Raw genomic sequence first — 22,979 nt, 5'->3', positions numbered from 1 at the left:
CCTTCCCTCCTGCTTTGGGCCAAAGCGGGGTGGGAGGCAGCAACAAAGAAAATAGATGTGTTTAACCTGAAAGTGATTCTGCATGCCTTGTCGTTAGGCACAACCTAAACATCAAGAACACAAGGCAGACCTGTAACCAAGTCTACAGCCCAAGTGCCTCAGCCGCTGTTAACATGCCATCTCCTTCAGTCTCATCACAAAGCGCACTTCCCCTCTGAAGCCTTTCCCATTGCCTCGACTTCTCCAGCACTTAGGTTACTCCAACAGCTGCATGCAGTGCTACAGCCTAAGAGGTCCTTGACTGTGAGGTCTTGTCTCACACATCTGTGTATGCTCCACAGCCCTTAGCACATAGTAGGTGCTTAAAAGGAAATCATTTGAATGATGAATCCGCAAAGAAACAGATGAAAGCTGCAGGGTGGAGGACGGTGCCATGAGCTCCCCTGGTCAAGACGGCTCGTTCTCAGCAGTCCCTTCCCTGGTCCCCATTTTCATGCTGTTAAATTACCACTTAACACACCACACTTCGCAGTAAGCCTCCTCATCCGTAGTGAAAACAAGGTCCACACAAAATAATCCCCTTTGGGGCCATCTGCATGTGCCTTTGGGGGAGGGGAGTGTGCCCCCAGCAAAGGTTTCCTCTCCAGCTGGGAGAGGCCTGCAGGCAGCCCCAGGGAGGGGCCCAGGGTGTCCTGAGCAGCCTAGAAGATGGGGCCACTGCTGGCTGGGTTCTCACTCCTTAGGGCCCTTTTGTTTTCTATTTCTGCTTGAATTATGTATGTATACAAGCATCCACTGAAAATTTTTGAGCACATACCTCTGCCAGACACGGGGGACAAAATGGCGAGCAAAGCCGTCACAGCCCTACCTTCGTGGAGGTGGCAGTGTCTCCTGGAAGAAATGCAGAACGTCAGTAGTCAAGCAGCTTAACCCAGCGCTAAAAGAATGGAAATAAACACAACCTCGAACCGAATTGCATAACTGATGTTCCTTCATAACACGGCCTCCCTAGCCCCCTGCTGCCTCCATCTTGCCCGGGAGGCCCCGGCCAGCGCCTGCCCTGCCGGCTCCAATACCAAGCATAACTCTGCGGTGGGCCCGACACACCCATGAGCATCTTCCTGGCTGCCAGGAGCAACTGAGCTGGAGACTCCCTGGCTTCAGGCTCCAGAAAGGAAATGGTGATGGAACACAGTCTAACAGCGAATCTGGAGTGGACATTGTTTCCTCAAAGGGAAAGGGGTCTCTGTCCAGGAGAATTCCAGGAGGGGGGAACCACAGGGAGTGGGGGCGCTGGCGCAGAGCGGGTCCTGAAAGGCAGGAAGGTAAAAAGGGCAGGCAGAAGCTGACCAGATGTTTACTGCTGTTTCCTGGGCTGGGAGTTTCCTGTGTCTTCCAGTGAGCCCTTTTCTCTGTTTTTAGGAGAAAAATTCTATTTTTCTAGGCGGTAGTTTCATAAAATCTCTGTAGAAACTCAAGGGTGTGCATGAGTTTTCCTTCACTGAAGACCTTTATTCAATGGGAATATAGGAAGCTAGCTCATTTCCCGGAGCATCAGTTCCTGGAAGAGGTGACTGGAGTCTTTCGTGTGTCTCGAGCAGCCACTGGGCACCTGGGTAGACTCGGCTTATGCAAGAAGGTGGGAAAACTCAGAATCGGGCAACCTCAGTTTTCTTTCTTGTTCTGCCTCTCGTTTGCTGTGTGACGCTGGGCAAATCCCTCTCCTCTGGGCCTTAGTTTTCTCTTCTGCAAGTGCCCTTGCGGCTCTAGCATTCCACGAAGGCTCTGAGAGGGAGATGCTGAGAGGTGCGCGGCAGCAGGCAGAGTCATGCAGCTGAGGTGCAGCCGGGTGGTGGAGGTCAGTCGGAGAAGGAAGGCAGAACGTGGGAGCTTGATCCGTCGGATCACACTAGGCTCCAGGGGGACGAAATGATGGGGAACCACAGTGACTGAGGAAAGCTCAGTCAACCAAACGGCCACATTTTCTGTCCCTACATATATACAATGGCACTTGCCAGGAACTGTAAAGAACATTGAGAATGACCGGTGGAAGATTTCGCCTGTAGTTCAAAAACTAGGCGGGACTGGGGGCTGCCCAGTGGCATAGCGGTTGAGTTCCCCTTCCACTTCGGCGGCCCGGGGTTCGTGGGTTCGGAGCCTGGGTGCAGACCTACACAGCACTCATCAAGCCATTCTGTGGCGGCATCCCACATACAAAACAGAGGAGGATTGGCACAGATGTGAGCTCAGAGCCAATCTTCTTCACCAAAACAAAACAAAACAAACAACAAAAGCACTGGGCTGGACCAAGAGAACATGGCAGGGATTGTTACACTCTTCACCGCTGACCAGCACCCACGTGGCTCAACAGTGACTGCTCCTGCCATGGACTGGCCTACAGCTTAGGGAGATGAGGAAGAAGTGAGGGGCTGAGAATGAGCGAAAGAGGCAAAGATTCATTAGAGGGCAGTGGGAATGACTGGAGAAGCCAGAGGAACTATCGAGCACGTGCTCCTGGATTATATGGGGCCGTGCTGTGCCGTGGAAGGACATCAGTTCAGGGGGAGGCAGAGGACCTGACTTCGGGTCCTGTCTTCTTCCTTTATGAGCTCAGTAATCCTGCAAACTGCAGGCAGGAAGATTACACCCATTTCTCTTCATCTGAAACTCTCTTCCTCCCTGGCGTTGGCAGCCCAGGAACTACCTTAATCCTTTTAACAGAAAGAAAACATTCCTAAGGGTAAAGCCAGACAGACTTAAACCTAGTTCTTACTGACGATAAGATATTTAAAAAAAAATCACTTCGATAACGTTTATCATCTGATTCAGGAACTGAGAACAGCACCTTTCAGTCAGCTGTAAACAGACACCCATTTGTAAATGTCTCAGGTTCAGGTCTAACTTTAGAACCAATCAAATAAGAACAGACTCTTTAGAGCAAAATGTGTTCTGTTTTCCAGATCTCGAGGTGAGACTGTGGGGCCACATCTGAAATATTTACTTCACAGATATTGGCGATGTTGCTGGTGCCAGATGACGTGCACTTGCTCAGGGGCAAACGTTATTTAGAACTTCCTGATGAGGTCGAGGCACACGCTCTCATTTCCATGGACTTTCCACAGTTCTTCGTATGTTTGGTGAGTTTTTTCAGTTGTTTTTGTTTGTTTGTTTGTTTTTCCCTTTGGGCTGATTAATGTAAAGCAGGGATTATTAACCTAGGGCCCAGAAAGCCTGTGAATTTGGATGGGGGAAAAAGCACATCTTTGTTTTCACCACCCTTTAACTAAAATTGAGGATTAACATTTTATTCCATTATGGATACAGCCAAAAATCCAAAGTTGTATTAGTCACCACCAGCAGAAATCACAGACATCTTACTTTCCATCCCAATTGTTGCAGAGACCATGAGATAGTGTTTACACTCAGAACTACTTTGAAATTATAACCCCTGCTAGACTCTGTAATTTTTGTGTGTGTGTGTGTGTGTGTGGGCGGGGAGAGATTGTCCCTGAGCTAACCTCTGTGTCAATCTTCCTCTATTTTACGTGGGACACCGCGACAGCGTGGCTTAACGAGTGGTGCCATGTCTGCATCCGGGATCCAAACTTGTGAACCCGGGGCCGCCAAAGTGGAGTGCATAAACTTAACCACTACACCACCAAGCCAGCCCCTAAACCTTGTTTTTACGTGTTAGTAAAGGACATATATATTTCAAAATTTTTAATATTTTGATAATTATATTTCAACATATGTGTTTCCTTTGTAATCCTATATATTGTTTACATTTGAAAACATCTTCCTGAGAAGGGTTCCACAGGTTTTGTCAGTGGGGGTCATGGCACGCGCATGGTAAGAACTGATCTTGAGGCTAACGTCGGTGTTGACGCCTGAGATGCTAGACTGGAATTGGGAAGGTCTCCCAAAGACACACCCACACTTGTTTGAAGCTAGGAGCCAGGGAAGAGTTCTGCTTCCAACACTTCCAAGGACTGCTGTTCCCTGAAGCCTGGCGGCATTCTGCCCTTGTGTTCTTGCGGCCCGTTATGTGTCTCTGTCACTGCTACAGCGACAGAGGTTTTGTGTCTTAGGCATGTCTGTATCCTACTTCCTAGCACAGTGCCTGACACAGGGCAGGTCCTCAACCAAGTTTGCAGAGTAGATGGAAAGATAAACTAGAAATAAATCCTTGTTGAAATCGACACACAAGCAGTCGTGCTGGATGAGGTAGACACCTGTTAGTGTGTGTGCCAAATGCAGTGGGGATACAGGGACTATTATGGAGATGTGGGGTGCATAAAGTGGGGACATTCTTTTCTTAAAAGAAATTCAAAACAGACTTCTGGAAGGTTATTTTCTGAGAATCTTATTTGCAGTGTGAAAACAACCCCCCTGTGCATAGCCCCACCCGGCCTCACGTGGCCACGTCTTTCTCCCCCCACGCAGGGCTGGCTCCCCAGTAGATATAAACCTCTGTGGAGCTGGGGCATAAGCCGGCAGGGCCACCCACCCAGACACCTCGCAGCATAGAAGAGCTTTCCAGAAGGAGCCTCGCCCAGCCTCTGCACTGAGGGCTTCCGTGCACGTTGCTGCAGCTGCAGGCCCAAGATGCCGGCTGTCCAGCTGCTGCTTCTGGCCTGTCTGGCGTGGGAGGTGGGGGCCAGGACAGCCCAGCTCCGGAAGGCCAACGACCGGAGTGGCCGATGCCAGTACACCTTCAGTGTGGCCAGCCCCAGTGAGTCCAGCTGCCCCGAGGAGGGCCAGGCTGTGTCAGCCATCCAGGACCTGCAGAGAGACAGCAGCACCCAGCGTGCAGACCTGGAGTCCATCAAAGCCCGGCTCAGCTCCCTGGAGGGTCTCGTCCACCGGTTGACCTCGGACCAGGCTGCTGGGCCCTTGGAGACCCAGGAGGGACTGCAGAGGGAGCTGGACACCCTGAGGAGGGAGCGAGACCAGCTGGAAACCCAGACAAGGGAGCTGGAGACAGCCTACAGCAACCTCCTCCGCGACAAGTCAGCCCTGGAGGAAGAGAAGAGGCGTCTGGGGGCAGAGAAGGAGGATCTGGCCAGGAGGCTGGAAAGCAGCAGCCAGGAGGTGGCAAGGCTGAGAAGAGACCAGTGTCCCCAGGCCCACAGCTCCTCTCAGGACATGCTGCCAGGCTCCAGGGAAGGTAAGAATGGGGGGAGGAGGGGCCCCTGAGTCCAGAAGGTGACATGGTTCATGGTGACCTGTTACAGTTGGCCCAGGCCTGGCCTTCCTTTCTCCCAGAGATAGGGCAAGCAGCGGGAGGCCGATGAGCTGAGGAGGGCAAAGCAATCACTTCCATGCATTGCTAGTAACTTCCCTTCTGAGAGTTCTGTTGAGGTTAGTGGTTCTGAGTTCTTGGCCCAGCCAGGACAAAGTTCTCACACTGCCCTAGCAAAAGAAGAACTATAAGGACCAGGTGAGATGCGTATGTATATGGTCAATATGGATATGGTAGCAGACAGATGCCAACTGTCCTTTTTAGAAAACTATCCTTTTGTGAAACTTTGTTTGGAGGTTGTGATTTCTACCTTTGGTGCTAAAAATGACTTCTATTTGTGAAATAACAATAGACGAATGAAATGATGACAGGTGGTGGGTTTGTTTGCTTGTTGTTTAAAAGCCCTTCTTTGGCAAAATAAAGAGGCGGTAACTCCTTGTCAGTTCCCTCAACATGCCGTTGTGGAAGTTTTCCTGCTCTTTGTCGGATCTGGAACCTCTGCTTTTAGGTCACCAGACAACTCCTTGAGGGGGCTTTGCCCACTGAGGTGCTCTTCCGTTCATCCTGGCTCCCACTGGGGTGAGTCCGTGCGCGTGCGCCCAGGGAGGGGCACACTCTCTCCATTGGTTGGGAAGACAGTATTTGTGTCACTTTTTGTGAATGTTGTACTTCCAAATATTCATTGTTTAATGAGTTTTCTAATTGTGAGGAAACAAGCAAGTAAATCCAGTTGTGGGACAATTACCCAGACTCTTCAAAGATCTCACTGTCAAGAAAGAAAGAAATGGCGGGGGGGAGGTGCTTAATCTAGATAAAAGGACACTAAAGAGACATGGTGACCAAATGCGGCTCGCCTGGCTTGGCTCCTGCATCCAGGGGACAAAAGCTTGAAGGGGCAGCTTTGCAATCACTGAGGGTGTTTGAATATGGACTGATTAGATTACGTTATTAATTGATGTTCAATTTCTTGGGTGCGATGGGGTATTGTGGTTGTGAAGAATGTCCTTGCTCTAAGGAGATACATACTCAGGTACTTAGGAGTGAGGTGTCCGAGTGGCTGCAGTTTGTTTTCAAATAGTTCAGCAAAGACTGTAAATATATAGAGAGTGAGAGTAAGAGAGATAAAACCAATGTGGCAGACTATTAACAACTGGGGGATCTAAACGAACAGCACATGGGGTTTATTGTACCATTCTTTCAACTTTTCTAAAGGTTTGAAAATCTTCCAGATAAAGTGATGGGAAACTGCTTTCTACAAAGTTTTTCTATGTGAAAGGAAGGTCTGCACAGGTGTGAGACTGAAACCCCAGAGTCAGTGCCTGCGTGTGGCCTTGGGCAAGTCAGCGAACCCCTGCACCTTGATTTCTTATCCATAACATGGCAATGAAATTCTTACTGTGAGTAATCATTTTTGCGGGGTTCAAATGAAATAACTCTAAGATGTAAAGGATTTTTAAAAATCCTCTATTGCTAGAGTTGGAAGAGATCCAATTTTAAATTTTACAACAAAGGAAATTAAGGTCCGAAGACGCTGAGCGGCCCAGGTTGCACAGCTGACCAGTAGGAGAGGTGGGACTTGTTGACCCCGAGTCTCTGAGCGCAAAGGAAGGCATCGTTATTAATAGAAGCGTTATGAGGCATTACTCATTTCAGACTGCTAACTAAACGAAGTAACATTCTCTACAAAAACCCCCGTGTGTGTGAAAATAGAGGCAATGTTTTATTCTTTTATTGTCATGTGGCCACTTAACAAGTCTTTGGGAATTTATGAGATGTGTTCTCTCATTTTCTATTCCTTTGTGTCCTTTCCAGCTGCTCCACTTTTGAAATAAGGACAACAGGCCGGTATAGTGACCTCCGGAGTTGGAAGCTCTTTCCAGCAGTGGGGTTTTCATGAGCAGGAAATCACATTAGTACAAGAATGTAGAGCTGGAAGAAGGGGCTAGAGGGTATCCGACATCCCTGGCTCATTCATGCAGATGTGGAAACTGAGGCCCAGAGAGGTTACTCAGCTGGTCCGTAGTCACCTCACCAGCTGGTGGCCAAGCCAGGGCCAGAATTCAGGCCCCTCCACCTGAGGTTCAGTGCCCTTCATGGCTCTGGGGTGACCGACCTGCACTTTATAGAACCTAAAGATAAAAGACAGAAGAGTGACATTTAAACAACAGGGAAAGAAATGTTGAAACAAAAGGTCTGCTTTGAGGTCCCAGAGTTGCGGGTAAAGGGGTATTTGGGGTGGCTGGAATCTAAGCGTGGGTGTGCTTCACACAGTAACTGAGGGGCCAGTGAGGGCTTGTGGGGCTGAGGGAACAAAGGAGAGGCCTGGACTTTTCCTTACACCACCTATAATTCAAATTCTCACTGCCACTGTCTTCACCATGTCACTGTTACATAGAAAAAAATCTTAGAATTACAGAAGTCACTTGTTTGTACGTCTGTGTGTGTATGTATGAGTTGAGATAAGATATATATATAAAGTTTTGTAGTGAAATGCCTGTAAACCTTTTAAATTAGCTCAAAGTAAAAAAATATACAGATTACTAAAAGGTAACCCAAGTTGGTTATTGGTGTCACGGGAGAAGCTGCACACTCTGCTTCATTGTGCCTCTGCTTGGGACTGGTCCTCCTGGAGAGCAGGGCCTGGGGCGAGGGCCTGTGGCCAGTGGTTTATATGGGCCCGATCCCAGGGGGAGAGGTGGGGACAGTGAGACAGGGAAGGAAGGAGAGCCAACACGGAGGTGGGGGGCTTCTCCAGTGGGTCACCACGGTGGGGAGCGGAGGCTCATGCCCACCAGGACCTTCTGAAGATCTGTGTAACATGTGGCAGAGAAAGGGGGCGTTTATCCACGGAGCCCATACTCTGCTGGCTGAGGGTCACCCCTTCCACGATGCACAGAGATGGGCTCCAGGCTGCTTCTTGCAGAGTCAGAGAAGCTGAGGCAGAGCAGTGGAGGTGAGGTCCCAGCAGGGACACCTGCACGAGGCAGGTCGCCACAGCAATGGCTGGAAAAAGGTGTGCAGGATGCACAGGAAGGCACCAGAGATGTTCAACACAAGCACCGCAGACTTTGCTTCCTCACCTGCAGGATGGGGACAAAAATCCCCCATGGGGGTGATTATGCCTTGGAAGTGACATAAGGAAGCGTCCAGCAGGGTGCCTGGATTGTAGCTAGAAAGGGCTTCCTTTGCTTGAGCGCCACTATCGTTTTAAAATATCGTTCAAGATCAAAACACCGGCACGTACATAACATCTCTACAGCACGCGCTGATGCTAGAGACAGTGCGTGTTGGAGCCGCGCCGGGACCACAGTCTGCCGGCTAATCTTCACTTTCCTAGAGGGTTGGCGACAACCTGTAATTACGTCTCCACTCTTCTTTTTCTTCATCCTCTTCATTTATATAATATTGACCTAACTTTTCGGGCAGTGATGGGAAAGAACCACAAAAATCATTACAATGTCATTTGCCAGTATGTGTTTATATATACAAAGGTATGTAAGTGAGTTAATAAGTTCAGCCTGTAGATTAAGCTCTCTAGAATGTGAGTCTATAAATCACAAGTAAGGGAGATAGGGCAGAGCATGCAGAAAATTTCCAGAATTTTGTCATAGACATGAACCTTTCAACCACAGAAGGGCTGAATTTTAATAGAAACAAACATATAAAAGCCCTTGAAAATATGTAACTGTCTGATACAATATAGTCCTTCATATGCTCATAACCTCTTTTTGTTTTCCCCCACATACAGAAGGAAATGTGAGTGATTTTGAAACATTCCAGAGAAATTTTAGTTTTGACACTTCTTTATTGAGAATCGTTTCATTTATAGTTTGAGCTAAGAACACTGAGGCTCAGAGAGTTTGAGCAACTTGCCCAAAGTCACACAGCTGGTACACGGCAGGACTGAACCAGGAAGCTACCACGTCTGGCCCAGATCAGTCCCCTTCACACAACTGCTCCCCTGCCTTTGGGTCTCACATCCTCTCCCTCAGGCTTTGGTCCTCATTCCAGACAGCTTTACTCTGGGAGTCCGGCCATTGCCAGATGCTCCTGGCTGACACAACCAAGAAGAGGCCAGCAGGCTTGTAATCCAACCAGCCCACCTGCCAACTGGCCTTCAGTCCTTCTGGAAGCCATTCCTTGACATTAGGTCTTACTGTGGTTCTTGTTTACTCCGAAGAAAGCGCATAAGGCATAGTTCGTGCAAAAAGTGACGGGCGGGGGGTGGCGGGGGAGAGAGAGAGAGAGAGAGCGCGCCAGGAGGTGAAGGGCCCCTGCTCAGAGTCCTGGGGCCGGGGGTGGCACCGGGGCCGGTGGGCCTCCTCCTGGGCGGTGCGGGAGGGAGCCTGGCAGGCAGGCCGGGCTCGGGGTGGGGGTAGCGGGGCGCAGCCTGGGAGCTGCGTGCTGAGCAAGCCGCTGGGATGTGAGCTCCGCTCCGGGAGCTGGTCGCTCCCCAGGGGCCGAGCGGCACCTGGTGGCAGTCCGGTGCCATCCGGAGCCAGAGAGCACACAGCAGGTTAGGTCCGGGACGTTTCATTTCTCTTTATTCACTAAGATGGACGAGCAGCTAGGGCTGAGGTTGGCCCTGCAGCAAGGACAGACGCCAAGGGCGGGGCCCAGCCGCCCCGAGAGCGGGGGTGTGGACGGGGGCTGCTCGCCCGGGGGCCGGGGGCGCGCGGCGGGGGCGCGGCGCAAAGGGGCCAGGCAGAGGCTGCCGAAGGGCTGCGGCCGGGCGGAGGCGGCGAGGTCACGGACGGATGGTGCTGGGCCGGGGCTCCCCGGGAGGCCCTCACGCAGCCTGTCCAGCCGGCCCGCGGGGACCACCGCCCTACCACCAGTCCTCCGGCGCCCCCTCCCGAGAGAGCTTCACCCCGGGCTCGTTTCAGAGGAGCAACGCCTGGTTTTCCAGAGAGTACGTCTAGAAAGGTGTATTTGGCACTGAGAGGCAATGACTTTGTAACTGACACATCTCCCCACTACAGGGTGGGGAAGGTCCACAACTGCCCTGGCCTTCGGAGACACGGGTTCAAGCCCTAGTCCCACCCCTTACCAGCTGCGTGACCTGGGGCAAGTTACCTACCCTCTCTGAGCCTGTTTCCTCATCCGCAAAACGAAGATAATAGTTCCCTTTCAGGGCTATGTGGAATAGAGGTCACGGTATTAATCGCCTAGCACAGTACCTGGCTCCTAGGAGCACTTAAGTGGTGGCAATAATTAAATTAGGTGCAGACTGCAGTCCTAAAGCCTATTCTATTTCTCTGAAACTTGTGAAGGCACCAGATCACATAAATAGTTTATGTGAAACTGCTTTGAAATGTGGAAAGAGCTCTAATTACCTGTTAATCATCTCTTTTCACAGAGAAGCTGTTTTTCAGTATTTTGGTGCCAGGATTTTAACCTGAAGGGCAGGCAGCTGGGGTGTGGCGAGGGCACTCTCTAGATGCCACTGCAGTATTTCTCTCTCTCTCACGTTGCCTGAAACCAGCTCCTGTATTCTGAGAATTAATTGAAACAATTAAGAAGTTTGGATTATCCTGAGGAATAGTCTGCGATGCTCTAAGGAAAGGAAAACAGCTTCCCTTGGGGAGCTTGCTCGACGACCCGATCTTGAGAAATTGCCCAGCCAGGACCCAGCCTCAGGCGTCACATCGGCCGCCCTCCGCGCTGTCCTGCACACCTGGGAACCCGGGCTGGGAGCCAGGTCATCTCCAGGGGCGGAGAACTGATCGAGCGGGTCAGCAAGAGCAGAGGCCCGTGTAGTAAGCATGCCTTTTTATTCGGCCGCTTTGACCTCTGGGCCTGCAACCATTGGTGGGACCGCCCCTCGCGGCGTCAGCCGGTTCGGCTCCTGGAGGGAGCACAGGACGCCCCTGCAGCACGCCTTTCACGTGCAAACCCATCCATCCCGAGCCCACCCTGCACCCCCCTCACTACTGGGCTTTCACACTCAGGCCACGGTTCCCCTGCCCTGATCATCCCAGGCCAGGTACCAGACAAATGGGGACAGCTCTATGCCCCATAGCCTGCCCAGATTATTCAAAGTAGCCAATGCTAAAGCTGCTTCCGCTGTTTCACGCGTTCCTTCCCACGGAAACCACGATAAAGGCTCTTGCCCACGCTTCCCCTCTCCCTGACCCACCCTGGTGCTTCCCCTTGTGGCCCCCTGTGGGGTGGTGTGCCCCTCCTCTTGGGATCAGTGAGTATAACAAACTGTCTTTTCAGTGGCAATCGTCTCCTGATGTGTTGGCCTCATCAAACTTAAATCATCATCAAACCTTCATTTTAAAACAACTAAACCTGTTCCTTGTGGCTCTTCTTTTTCCTTGTATTCCAGGACTGCCATCTGACCATAATCCCAAGCCAAAGGAGCCATGTGTGACACACTGTGATGACTTAATCTCACCAATGTGACCCACACCTCTTCCCTTCTCCATGGCTCAACCCCCCCTAAATTCCCATAGGAATCCTGCACACTCTCTTCCTTGTCCAAAACTGGTCAGAAAGGGATCTGACAGGATATTTCAACAGAGCATGTAAAGCTTAAGACCTTACCTCTTACAGGAAAATTTGCATTGTGACAAGGAAAGCAAAATGTAAGTCATGTGGGGAATTGTTAATTGTTGAATTTCGGGCATCCCAGAAGATGCTAAGGACCTCTCCAATATCCCTGAATCACAGCTCACCTACTCATAAATCGACCTTCCAGTGGGAATTCTTTCAACTGTGTACAAGCTCACTTTATTGTATTTTGACTACCTTACTCTGTGCTAGGCACATTGCTATGCAATTTATTTGTGAGCTTTTTATTACGGAATTTTTCAAACGTTCACAAAAGTAGAGAGAACAACATGAACCCCAACATACCCATCACCCAGCTCTGACCGTTGTCAGCGTATCCAATCTTATTTCCTCTTCCCCTCCTCCCTGCCCCCGTTTATTATCTTTAAACAAATTTCAAACATCATCATTTCTTTGGAAGCCCATTTAAATGCCATCCTCAACATCATCCATCATGGGTGGTTTTTCCTACCAGTACAATTTTGTCTCTTTCTTTTAACGCAGTTTCTCGATGGAATTTGGAGAACGTGGCATTCCAGGAGCTAAAGTCAGAGTTAACTGAGGTCCGTGCTTCTGAACGTTTGAAGGAGAGTCCATCAGGCGTGCCCAGGAGTGAAGAGGGAGACGCTGGTATGAAGTTAGCTCTTTTCTCTCTTGTACCCACGTGGTCTTTATCCGTGTCTAGCTCTGTGTCAGAGTCGGTCAGCCCACCCTGGGAGTTGGGGGCAGGACAGGTAACTTCCCTGGGAGCAGAGACAGGGAGGGGGAGAGGAACAGACCCCCTTTCTAGGGCATGCCGGCAGGAAGTTGGCCTGTATCTTATCAGAGAGGGCTGGGGAAGATGCCCATTTCACCTACTCACTTGTTGTATAGAACTGATTACACCTGAAAAGTTACATTTGTCAGCACATCCTTCATATCTTTATCTGAGGGCCAGATGGACACCATGCACCATCTCAGCACACAGGTTGTCGCTAAAGCTATCTTTTCTGAATTGGGGGTACTTAGGAAAAGTACAATTGTCCCCCTCCAAAGCGTTCCCTGAAAGCCAGACTTTAGGAGGAAGCCTGTGGTTCTCAGAAACTGTGACCATCCATGCATGGTACTGACAATTATTGCTAGCCCTGAAGGGCAGCATGGGGATGGGGAGTTTTGAAATATTCAAAATATGACGCCCTGAGCTGGGAGCAGCAAAGAGGTTCCACCTTCCATAGGGAAATGGAAGGGGCCCATTCAAGTACAGAGATTTGTTATGATTCACCTAAATCTACATTTTCAACCATCTCTTTATTACATTTTTAAAATTATATTTAGGTTTTGTGGTATTAAAATGATGCTGAAATATGTGGTCCATTGGTTAGGAAAACCTTTATAAATATAAATATAAAACCTTTGTTTTATAGCGATTATTATCATGACTTGATTTTTGTCTCATTTTTTAAAATAATGAAATAAATCAGACATGACAGTCAGAGAGAGTCATCTAATGAACCCCCACGGGCCCCCTGCAGCTGCAGTCAAATATGACAAATACAGTTTGAAGTTTTCTCTGTGCAGCCCTCACCCTTACAGCTGATACGGCTGGAAGCTCAGTTCATATCACATATTGATCACAAACATTGACTGGGCATTTACTCCCTACCAAGCACTCAACAGGTATCATTACATTTAAAACTTACAACAGCCCTACTACCCCAAACACTATTATTATCCCCTTTTTTACAAATCAGGAAACCGAGGCTTAGAGAGCTAAGCGTCAAAGTCACACCCCCAGGGGGTGGTAAAGCCCGGATTTAAACCCAGACGGTCTGTCCCTGGGGTTCTCGCTTCTGCTGCCTCTGCCACGCTTCCACGTCGTGGAAAGATGGTGGACAAGTGTTCTGTGTTTTGTCTATTTTGAATTCACCAGGATGTGGAGAGCTCGTTTGGGTGGGAGAGCCTCTCACTCTAAGAACAGCGGAAACAATCACGGGCAAGTACGGCGTGTGGATGAGAGACCCCCAGCCCGCGCACCCCTCCACCCGGGAGACCACGTGGAGAATCGACACCGTCGGCCCCGACATCCGCCAGGTTTTCGAGTACGAGCTCCTCAGCCAGTTCCTGCGGGGCTACCCTTCCAAGGTGCACGTGCTGCCCCGGCCGCTGGAGAGCACCGGCGCCGTGGTCTACGCCGGGAGCCTCTATTTCCAGGCGGCCGAGTCCAGAACGGTGGTCAGGTATGAGCTGAACACCGAGACAGTGAGGGCGGAGAAGGAACTACCGGGAGCCGGCTACCACGGCCAGTTCCCATATTCATGGGGCGGCTACACGGACATTGACCTGGCTGTGGATGAGACAGGCCTCTGGGTCATCTACAGCACCGAGGAGGCCAAGGGCGCCATCGTCCTCTCCAAACTGAACCCCGAGAATCTGGAACTTGAACAAACCTGGGAGACTAACATCCGTAAGCAGTCGGTGGCCAACGCCTTCATCATCTGCGGCACCTTGTACACCGTCAGCAGCTACTCATCACCGGATGCTACCGTCAACTTTGCGTATGACACAGGCACGGGGAGCAGCAAGGCCCTGGCTGTCCCGTTCAAGAACCGGTACAAGTACAGCAGCATGATTGACTACAACCCCCTGGAGAAGAAGCTCTTTGCCTGGGACAACTTCAACATGGTCACCTACGACATCAAGCTCTCCAAGATGTGAAGAGCAGCCAGGCTGTGTCAGAAAAGGCAGGAGGAGGTGAGGGTCCGGGCTCCCGAGGGAGAGCCAGCCAGCCAAAGCCATGTTGCTTTTCCCTGCTTTCCAAGCTTTCATTAATCCAGAAGAATGTGCATTGTCACCATGTCTGACTGGCCGGGAACAGCAATCTGGGCATTTAAACAGGTTCACAATAGATATTTTCTTCTGTCGGCTTTTAAAGAGATGTTTAACCAAAACAGCTTATGTTTTCTGGTGATTTGGGGCAAAAGCTATAATACATAGTAGTTTTCTTCATGAAAACCACAAGCCTTTTTATAAATAGCTGTCAGTGGCTGAAGAGGGTAAGTTTGGAGGAGAAAAGTTTGGGACAAACAGGTGGCCATGTGGAATCTAGGGCCACCCCCTGCTCTTGCATGTCGCATGGTTACCATAAGCCACAATAAAACCAGCGCTTCTAAAGGACGAGGGACAGCTCTTGTGGCAGCACCGCACGTGTGTAAGATGGGTTTGCCATGGGTGACTTCTAATGCTTCAGGGAGAGCCCAGTTGGGTATTTCATAACCTTTGTCCTGTGAAATAAAATTATCTTATACAGCATTCTCTCTGAACTTTGTGGGACACCTTGTTTTTGAGAACAGTACAGATCTCAACGCTCGGATAATTCCTCTGGGTTGGGAGCTGTGATTGCGGGATGCTAAAGTGTGTAGTATGTGTGTGTGTGTGTGTCCTAATCTCCTCTTTTATAAGGACAACAGTCAAATTGGATTAGAGCCCACTCTAATGATCTCATTTTGGTTTAATTACCTCTTTAAAGGCCTTGTCTCCAAAGACAGTCCCATTCTGAGGTCCTGGGTGTTAGGATTTTAACATGTGAGTGGGGGAGGGGCCACAATTCAGCCTACAACTGGGGATTGCCGTTCTACCCCACTGATAGCAGACTCTTAAAGACTAGAAAACCCGGAAGTCAGAAAGCATGAACTCATTCCCCCTTCTAAGCACCTTTCACTGCCGGGTGCTGAATGAGAAGCGGAAGGTGAGGAGCCGCCTTTGGGGGATGAGATGAGCAGTGAGAGCGCGCTACAGGTGAGGTGAATCTGCTTGCACAGTCCTGCCCTTGGCTCCTTTTCTTTCCCTCCGTCAGCTACTGCTTCTGGCTTTGGGATGGAAGAAGAGGGTGAATGAAGGAGGAACAGAGGGAAGACGAAAACTCTCACTTCACTTAGCTTCCAGGACGTTAGTATCCCCCTACGTCATTCACTGCTCCTTCCTGGTTTCTCTTGCTGGTTCTTTCCTTTAGCCTGTATTTGTCACGGTTCTCCAGAGAAACAGAAGTGATAAAATATATAAAAAGATTATGAAGAATTGGCTCATGTGATTATGGAGGCTGAGAGGTCCCACGGTCTGCCGTCTGCAAGCTGGACGCCCAGGAAAGCTAGTGGTGTAATTCAGTCCAAATCTGAAGACCTGTGAACCAGGGGAGCTGATGGTGTAAAACCCAGGCCAAGAAAAGGAAGCGGGCGGGCAGGACGCGAAAGGCGCAGGCTCCTCCTTCCTCCACCTTTTGTGTTCTATTCACGCCCTAAATGGATTGGATGATGCTCACCCACATGGGAGAGGGCAGTCTGCTTCACTGAGTCCACCCATTCAAATGCCAGTTTCATCTGGAAATACCCTCGAAGGCAACCCAGGATGATGTTTAATCTGGGCTCCCTAGGACCAGTCAAATTGACACATAAGATTAACCATCACATAGCCCAATATCTTAAGATTGAAGTGCCCCTGGGCCCAGTTTAGGGTCTCTTCTCTGTCTGCTCATTCCTCTGGTGATCTCCTCTAGCATCATGGCTTTAAATGCCATCTCTATGCTGGTGACTCCCCCAGTTTCTAGCTCCAGCCCAGACAGTGCTCCTGAACTTGAGTCATATATTCATTTGCCCACTTGCCATCTCCATTTAAATGTCTATTAGGCATAACAAACCAGCAAGAATAGAATTTCTGAGTTTCCCTACCCCACCCGCCTTGGACACACCAAATCTGCTCTTCTTGAAGCTGATGGAAACTCCATCCTTCCAGTTGCTCAGGCCAAAAATCTTAGAATCATTCTTTATTCCTCTCTCTCATAACCCCACATCCAGTCCATCAGAGGCTTTTGTTGGTTCCATCTTCAAATACAGATTCAGAATCTGACCACATATCTCACCACCCTAAACTGCTACTTGTCCAAGTTAGCGTCATCTTTTTCCTGGATCACTACAATAGACTCTGAAGCGATCCTGCTCCCTCCCCAGCATGGCCTATTCTCCAGCCAGCAGCCAGTGACCCCACTGAAATACAAGCCAGAGCAGGCCTCTCCTTTTCTGAAAACCCTCCATGGCTTCCCATCTCATTCAAAGTCAGACTGCAAAGCCCCACATGACCTACCTCCTTCCCCCATCACTGTGACTTCATCTTCTAGAATGTTCTCTCCTTCCCCCTGCTCCAGCCCAGCTCCACTGGCCTCCTTGCCCTCCTTTGAATACACCAGGCACACTTTTGTCTTCAGGCCTTTGCAAGCTCTTCTCTCTGCCCCAGATGTCCACACACCTGACTCCTTCACTGCCCTCACGTCTTTACTCTAATGTCGCCTAATGAGGCCTACCCAGACCATCCTATTTAAAATTTCAACTGACCTGCTGCTTCCTCTGCCACTTCTAATCTTCCTTACCCTGTCTTATCATTTTAAAATTTCTTTTCCATTACATTTATCATTTCCTGACATATGATATAATTCACTGTTTTTAAATCGTATGTAATACTTTTTGTCAGTCTTCTCCCACTGGAATGTAAATTCTCTGGGGCCAAGGATTGGTTGTTTTGTTCAATGATATGTCCCTAGGACAGAGCCCAGTTCACATAGCAGGTACTCAATAATGCTGTCTGAACAAATGAATGAACAGAGAAAACATCCTGGAACTTGCTCAGAAACAACTGGAAATAAAACTACAAGAGTTAGTCCTTCCTACTCTTTCTCCTCCTTGATTCTATTCTTAACTGGCTGTGTGACCTTAGACATGTCACGTAACCTCTGTTGCAGCATGTCTGATAGAGCCTTCTGTAATGATGGTTGTGTTCTATATCTGCAACATCCAACATGGCAGCCACCAGCCACATGTAGCTACTGAGCACTTGAAATGTGGCTAGTACAACTGAGGACCTGAATTTTCTATTTTATTTAATTTTAATGAATTTAAATTTAAGTAGCCACATGTGGCCAGGGACTACCCTATTGGACAGTGCAGGTTCATTTCCTCATCTGACGGAGGATGAGGTTGTGTGCATGTTGAGCACCCAGCTGGCAGGGACAGGTGCTCTGTGCATACTCCCCCTGCCCCATGCTGCTGCAGCAGACCCTAAGTCAGGAAGTGGGCTTCCACACAATAGCACAGCCTGCTGGCTGTGTGGGGAGGGGTACCTGAGCGTATTTCAGGGGCAGGTTTGGCGAGAGAACACTCATAAGTGCTCTGTGAAGAAGTGGGTGAGAAGATGGCACCGAAGGACATTCCCCCTGTGTGGGTTTGAATGATCACATTTTTTATGCTTTCAGACTATCTAGAAGAGCCTGGAAGTCCTTAGAGGCGCTTTGGGGTCCACAAGAGACTTGAGTGTGGGATCTGACAGCACACTTCTCCTCCCCAGCTAGGTCACTCTACACCCGCTGCGTCTCAGGTTCGGGTTCTCCTGTTACAGAGTTTGAAATTCACTTACATCTCCTAGAAGAAAACTTGGAAAATATTGTCCATAAACGTGAAACGCAAGCAGCCTAGCCCCAGCACAGGAGAGATGGGTGCAGCTCAGTCAAACAGGTACAAAGGGCTGCCGTGTCCCAGGCCGAGTTTGGAAAACCCAAATTCCTCCGAGTCCTCTGGAGCTCGAATCTTTAGAGCCACGGAGACCTGGACCTTTCTCTAACCCAGGTTTAGTAACAAACATTGAAGCCTGATAATTTTTTTTCTTTAATTCGAATACAACTGACTACCATGAGCGTTCTACAGCATGGTGTAAATTAAAGTTCAGATATATACACATGTCAGAGACTTGGCCTGAGAACCAAAGATCACTCTAAGTGCCTTAGTGAGGATGAACGATGCTCAACAGTGGTTGTAGGAGAAGAAAAATAGGAAAGAAAGGACAAAGATCTTCCAAACAGTCTTCAAAGACAACCCTAAGGACCTCACAGAAACTGTTTTCTGGAGTTTTATGTAATAGTTCACTTCAAAATGACTGACGTTTTTCCGTGCTAAGAGACCTCAGAGTCCTCGGCTGGAGAAGGGGGTGGGGGTGGGGGTACCGCGGGGCCTTCTGTGCCAGGAGGACCCACTTGCTCCAGATCCAAATCAGAGAGCATCTCCTGGGCTTCGTCACCTTTCTTGGTAAACATCTCTTCTCTGGGAGGAAAGGCACATTGAATGTTATTCAAAGAGAGAGGGGATTCAAAAAAAGAAGAAGAAAAAGAAACTCTCCAGACCCCAGCACCTAAAGAGAACCGCTTAACATTTGGGAGGACATCCTTCCTAACTCATCTACCCATGCCTAGAGAGCTGTCACCTGGCGAAAATGAGATGCGCTCTATTTACACTTAGTTGTAAGTCAGCTCTTCTCAGAGGTCCCACTGTCTCCACTGGTCCCATGGGACCCCTGGAGCTGGGGTCCACCCCGCCAGCCAGCTCTCCATAGTTTCAGCCTAGGGCAGGCTCTCTCTTAAAGTTTCATTTGCAATCCAGTGGTTCTCTGGCCTTAGCCTCACTTCATCTCTCCTTCTGACTAGTTTACCCCCTGCCCCGGCCTGCCGGGTTCTCCTCCCCTTCTGCTGGGGTGTCCCAGGGAGTTCCCATCCTGTTTGGGGCTGGGCAAACCCTGCCTTCAAGGAGCTAGGACCTGCCTGTCATGTGATCGAAGATTCAGATTTAACTGTTCTCTGAATACCCACTATGTTCCAGGGACTTCGAAAATGAACTAGAAACTAACCACATGCAAACCCTCAGCCACACCTCACAGTGCGTTTTGCAGCTGAGGAAGCCCAGACAGAAGGTGATTTACAAGGGTCGTGTGGCCAGTGAAAGACAGAACTGAAATCCGAACTCAGATCTCCTGACCCCAAGTTCACGGCTGCATCCCCGGCCGGAGCTGACCCCGAATGTTGCTGAAGGGATGTGGGGTGAGGGGGAGCGGCTAATGGGGAGAGGGCTGGGAGAGGCCCCAGAATTGTGAGGTTTCTTCCTTCTTGGCTGGAGGTAGCACAGTGACCACAGCCCCCTGGGACAGTGCCCACTCTCACGGTCTAAACTGGTGGTGTCAAATTTGCCATGTGCCCAATCAGTAAAGGTTTTCAACACTCCCATATCTATGTTAACTAAGAAATTGTACATAACTTTTTATCGTTTCACTAATATCTTACATCCCAATAAACTCTAAGGTCAAGAAGCATTGTGAACAATATTGGATGGAAGTCCATATTTCAAATCAATTATTTTTATTTTTTGGCTAACTTTTTTTTTTTTTTAAAGATTGGCACCTGAGCTGACAACTGTTGCCAATCTTTTTTTTTTTTCCTACTTTGTCTCCTCAAACGCCCCCCATATATAGTTGTATATCTTAGCTGCAGGTCCTTCTAGTTGTGGGATGTGGGACGCTGCCTCAACGTGGCCTGACGAGCGGTGCCATGTCCACACCCAGGATCTGAACCCTGGGCCGCTGCAGTGGAGCACGTGAACTTAACCACTCAGCCACGGAGCCGGCCCCTTGGCTAACTTCTTATCAGGTTTAATAAAATCATTATTTTTAAGCTCATATTGTACCTGACAAAGAACTCAAACCAAAAGTGTCAGCTCTGCCGCTATTTGTTATTTACTCATATTTGCATTATTAGAATTATTTCAACCCAGGTTTCCTGGCAGAAATTTTTAGGCCACTGGTCTCTTTTGAGGGTTACACTCGTTAAGATTAGAAAACATAACTTGTAAATCCACTTAACCAACACGAGGAGACTGCAACGTGTTGGCATTCGCTGCAAGCGAGTGACGAAGCCCCACTCCCTTCCTCTGGTCTGTAGCGCCCGCCCTCCCACCAGGAAGGTCTCCGTCTCCACAGGACCTCCTGACACAGAACAGAAGAGGTGCATCTAGCCAGACATCAGTTTCAACAGAGGTCAGTTTTAATATAAACTGGAATCCTACTGTTTTCTTTATACACCGTTATATATGGGATGTCTTGGGTACCCAACTGCATGTGGGGATTTCAGACCAGAGAGAGGACAGGCATCCCACAGTGGCCATCGTAGGCTCGCCAGATTTAGCAAATGAAAATACAGAATGCCCTGTTAAATTTGAATTTTAGATAAACAACTAATTTTTACTACAAGTATATCACAAATTGCACAGACACACAGGCCAAAAAAACTTTGTTTTTCTAAAATTCAGATTTAACTAGGCGTCTTGTATTTTGTCAGCTGACCCTTCCATCAGGGGAAGGTGTCAGGCAGTGGGGGAGTTTTGGAAGTCCCACATGCAGCCCAGGCAGCTTCCTGCTCTGTGACAGGCAAACCCTCTCCTCGGGCCACACAAGCTGCTAAGGTCTCTTCTTCCTAAGATCCTGCTGGAACAGTCCTGGTCACCAGGCATGCAGTGGAGAAGGAGAGAAACAGTGCCTGCCTGCGGGGAGCTCTCAGCCTAGTTGGGGCTGAGGACGAGCTTCAGGGAGTCCATGCTGTCCCCAAAGCTTGCAAGGTCATGCACTGCTATGCTGGGAGGGTACATCAGAACTTCCATCCAGTTATCAAGTGATCCCCAGCCCCAGGTAGGAGCCACTGAGCTCATCGCAGCCCCCTCATCACTGCCTGTTGAAGGACCACATGAGAAGGGCCTGTTTCCCACAGTGGGTGACAAAGTGCTTTCTCATCCATAAAATCTGCCTTTACATTTGTAAACCAGTGTCTGCTGCAGTGTCAGGTGCTTGGTGGGGATCGGTGTTCATGCTCCATCCCAACCCCGCCAGGGAGCCAGAGGAGAGCTTGGGTACCTCGTGGTCAGGGTGAATCTGCGCCTGGTCACCTCCAAGGCCAGGTCTCTGATGGGGAGGTCAATGCCCTTGCCTGTGGGGCTCTGCTGAGCCATGGCCTTGCACTCAGGTGACTCGAGGAGTCTAGAGGCACTGCACCTGTGAGTCTAAACACAAGCGCCAGCCACATGCTTCAGGTTTCGGAGGAAGGCTCCACCTGCGTCCAGCAAGGTGTGGTTTGCAGAGGACTTTCACTGCCATGTTCTCAATCCTCCCTACAGCCCCACACTGCCCCAGCCCCACACTGCCCCAGCCCCACACTGCCCCAGCCCCACAACCATCATGAGGCAGATATTTCCTCAAATACCTGCTGTGGGGGGGAGAGTGAGGTCCTCCCCACACTTGTGGATAGGACAGGCGTTATTATTCCAATCCTGTGATGCGGAAATCAAGGGCAGCTGTGGTTACCCCCGCTAACAGCTGAAGAAATAGAGACCCAGAGAGGTGAACTGTCTCTCTCCAGGTTGCACAGCTGGCCCCTGTCCCATGCAGTTTTGCCAGTAATGGGTACCACTACCCGTTACACACAGAGCTTTCCTCCCGGAGCACTTTCCTACTAAAGAACAGGAAAGGAACACAAACCAAGCTGGGGTTTGGGGCCAGGCTGTTTGTTCAGATACACACCTACCGTGGACACTAGAGGCTTGATATTGATAATAAAAATAACAGTGGCCACCGTTTAGTGCCGGACACTGTGGGATGTCCTTTTATATTTTCTTATTTGACAACCACAGTAACTCTACAAGCTAAGTATGATGATCCCCATCGAATGAATGGAGAAACTGAGAAGTGGAGAAATTAGGTGGCTTCCCCAGGGGGCACAGAGCTAGAATCTGAACCTGGGTCTGTCTCGCTTCAAAGGCTCTACTGCAGAGCCAAGCCATTGCCAAAGCAACAGGAGATGAGTCTCCACTCCTGGACACCGGTCACGCTCTCCAGGTGACACTCCTGTTCTTAGAGCACGAATTGCATTGGCCTGAGCTTGCCCGCCTGATCTTCCAGTTGGAAAGATTTGTTCCCGGGAGGATGCCCAACTGACTTACCTTCTGATTCCAGATCAGCTCAGTATGAGGTCCCTTCCACGCTTCTGCTCAGGGTCTTGTGAAGAAATGCCCTTGTTACAGGCTCTGTACCCACGTATCAGTTACTCCACCTTCCTAGAGAAGGAAAAGGCCAAAAAACCACCACCACCATCAACAGCCTCCCCTTTCATCTTTTATCCTCCTGCATCAATCTCTCTCAGGAGCCTGAGTTAATGGGATTGGTTTGTGCCCTTAGAGGTAGCAGCTGACGTAATCTTTCCCTGAAGAAGTGACCCTGAGAAATCCCCAAAGATGCTGCAGGGAGAAGATGGGTCTGAGTGCAGAGCAGGGGCGGGGCGGCCTGCCACACGGGC

General features: G+C 49.6%; 2 protein-coding genes across 3 annotated transcripts; one reads left to right on the top strand and one right to left on the bottom strand.

Moving 5' to 3' along the window:
* Window positions 1-3,091: 3,091 nt before the first annotated feature.
* On the top strand, window positions 3,092-15,088 carry MYOC (myocilin). 2 transcript variants are annotated; one of them, XM_070591771.1, is made up of 4 exons: window positions 3,092-3,137; window positions 4,444-5,167; window positions 12,305-12,430; window positions 13,710-15,088. In XM_070591771.1, the coding sequence occupies exons 2-4, from the start codon at window positions 4,606-4,608 to the stop codon at window positions 14,492-14,494; spliced, it is 1,473 nt and encodes a 490-aa protein (XP_070447872.1). In that variant the 5' UTR covers window positions 3,092-3,137; window positions 4,444-4,605; the 3' UTR covers window positions 14,495-15,088. The 2 variants fall into 2 exon arrangements, with proteins under 2 accessions (XP_070447872.1, XP_070447871.1); XM_070591770.1 differs by lacking the exon at window positions 3,092-3,137 and having other exon boundaries at window positions 4,012-5,167.
* Window positions 15,089-18,767: 3,679 nt separating this feature from the next.
* Window positions 18,768-21,639, bottom strand: MYOCOS (myocilin opposite strand). Its single transcript, XM_070590975.1, has 2 exons — window positions 21,545-21,639; window positions 18,768-18,915 (listed from the first exon to the last, which is right to left on the bottom strand). The coding sequence occupies exons 1-2, from the start codon at window positions 21,637-21,639 to the stop codon at window positions 18,768-18,770; spliced, it is 243 nt and encodes an 80-aa protein (XP_070447076.1).
* Window positions 21,640-22,979: the final 1,340 nt, after the last annotated feature.

Source organism: Equus przewalskii, chromosome 23 (assembly GCF_037783145.1).
Source record: "Equus przewalskii isolate Varuska chromosome 23, EquPr2, whole genome shotgun sequence".
Classification (NCBI taxonomy): domain Eukaryota; kingdom Metazoa; phylum Chordata; class Mammalia; order Perissodactyla; family Equidae; genus Equus; species Equus przewalskii.
The sequence above is the reverse complement of the archived record's forward strand: the minus strand, read 5'-3'. Positions and strand labels throughout refer to the sequence as shown.

What these genes read in the sequence shown, in the direction of transcription:
- MYOC (XM_070591771.1), top strand. Translation starts at nt 4,606, where the DNA reads ATGCCGGCTGTCCAGCTGCTGCTTCTGGCCTGTCTGGCGTGGGAGGTG. An exon ending in GCTGCCAGGCTCCAGGGAAG is followed by an intron (nt 5,168 to 12,304) that starts GTAAGAATGGGG and finishes CTTTTAACGCAG; the next exon opens with TTTCTCGATGGAATTTGGAG. An exon ending in GAGTGAAGAGGGAGACGCTG is followed by an intron (nt 12,431 to 13,709) that starts GTATGAAGTTAG and finishes TGAATTCACCAG; the next exon opens with GATGTGGAGAGCTCGTTTGG.
- MYOCOS (XM_070590975.1), bottom strand. Translation starts at nt 21,639, where the DNA reads ATGGCTCAGCAGAGCCCCACAGGCAAGGGCATTGACCTCCCCATCAGA. An exon ending in AGATTCACCCTGACCACGAG is followed by an intron (nt 18,916 to 21,544) that starts GTACCCAAGCTC and finishes CTTTCCTCCCAG; the next exon opens with AGAAGAGATGTTTACCAAGA.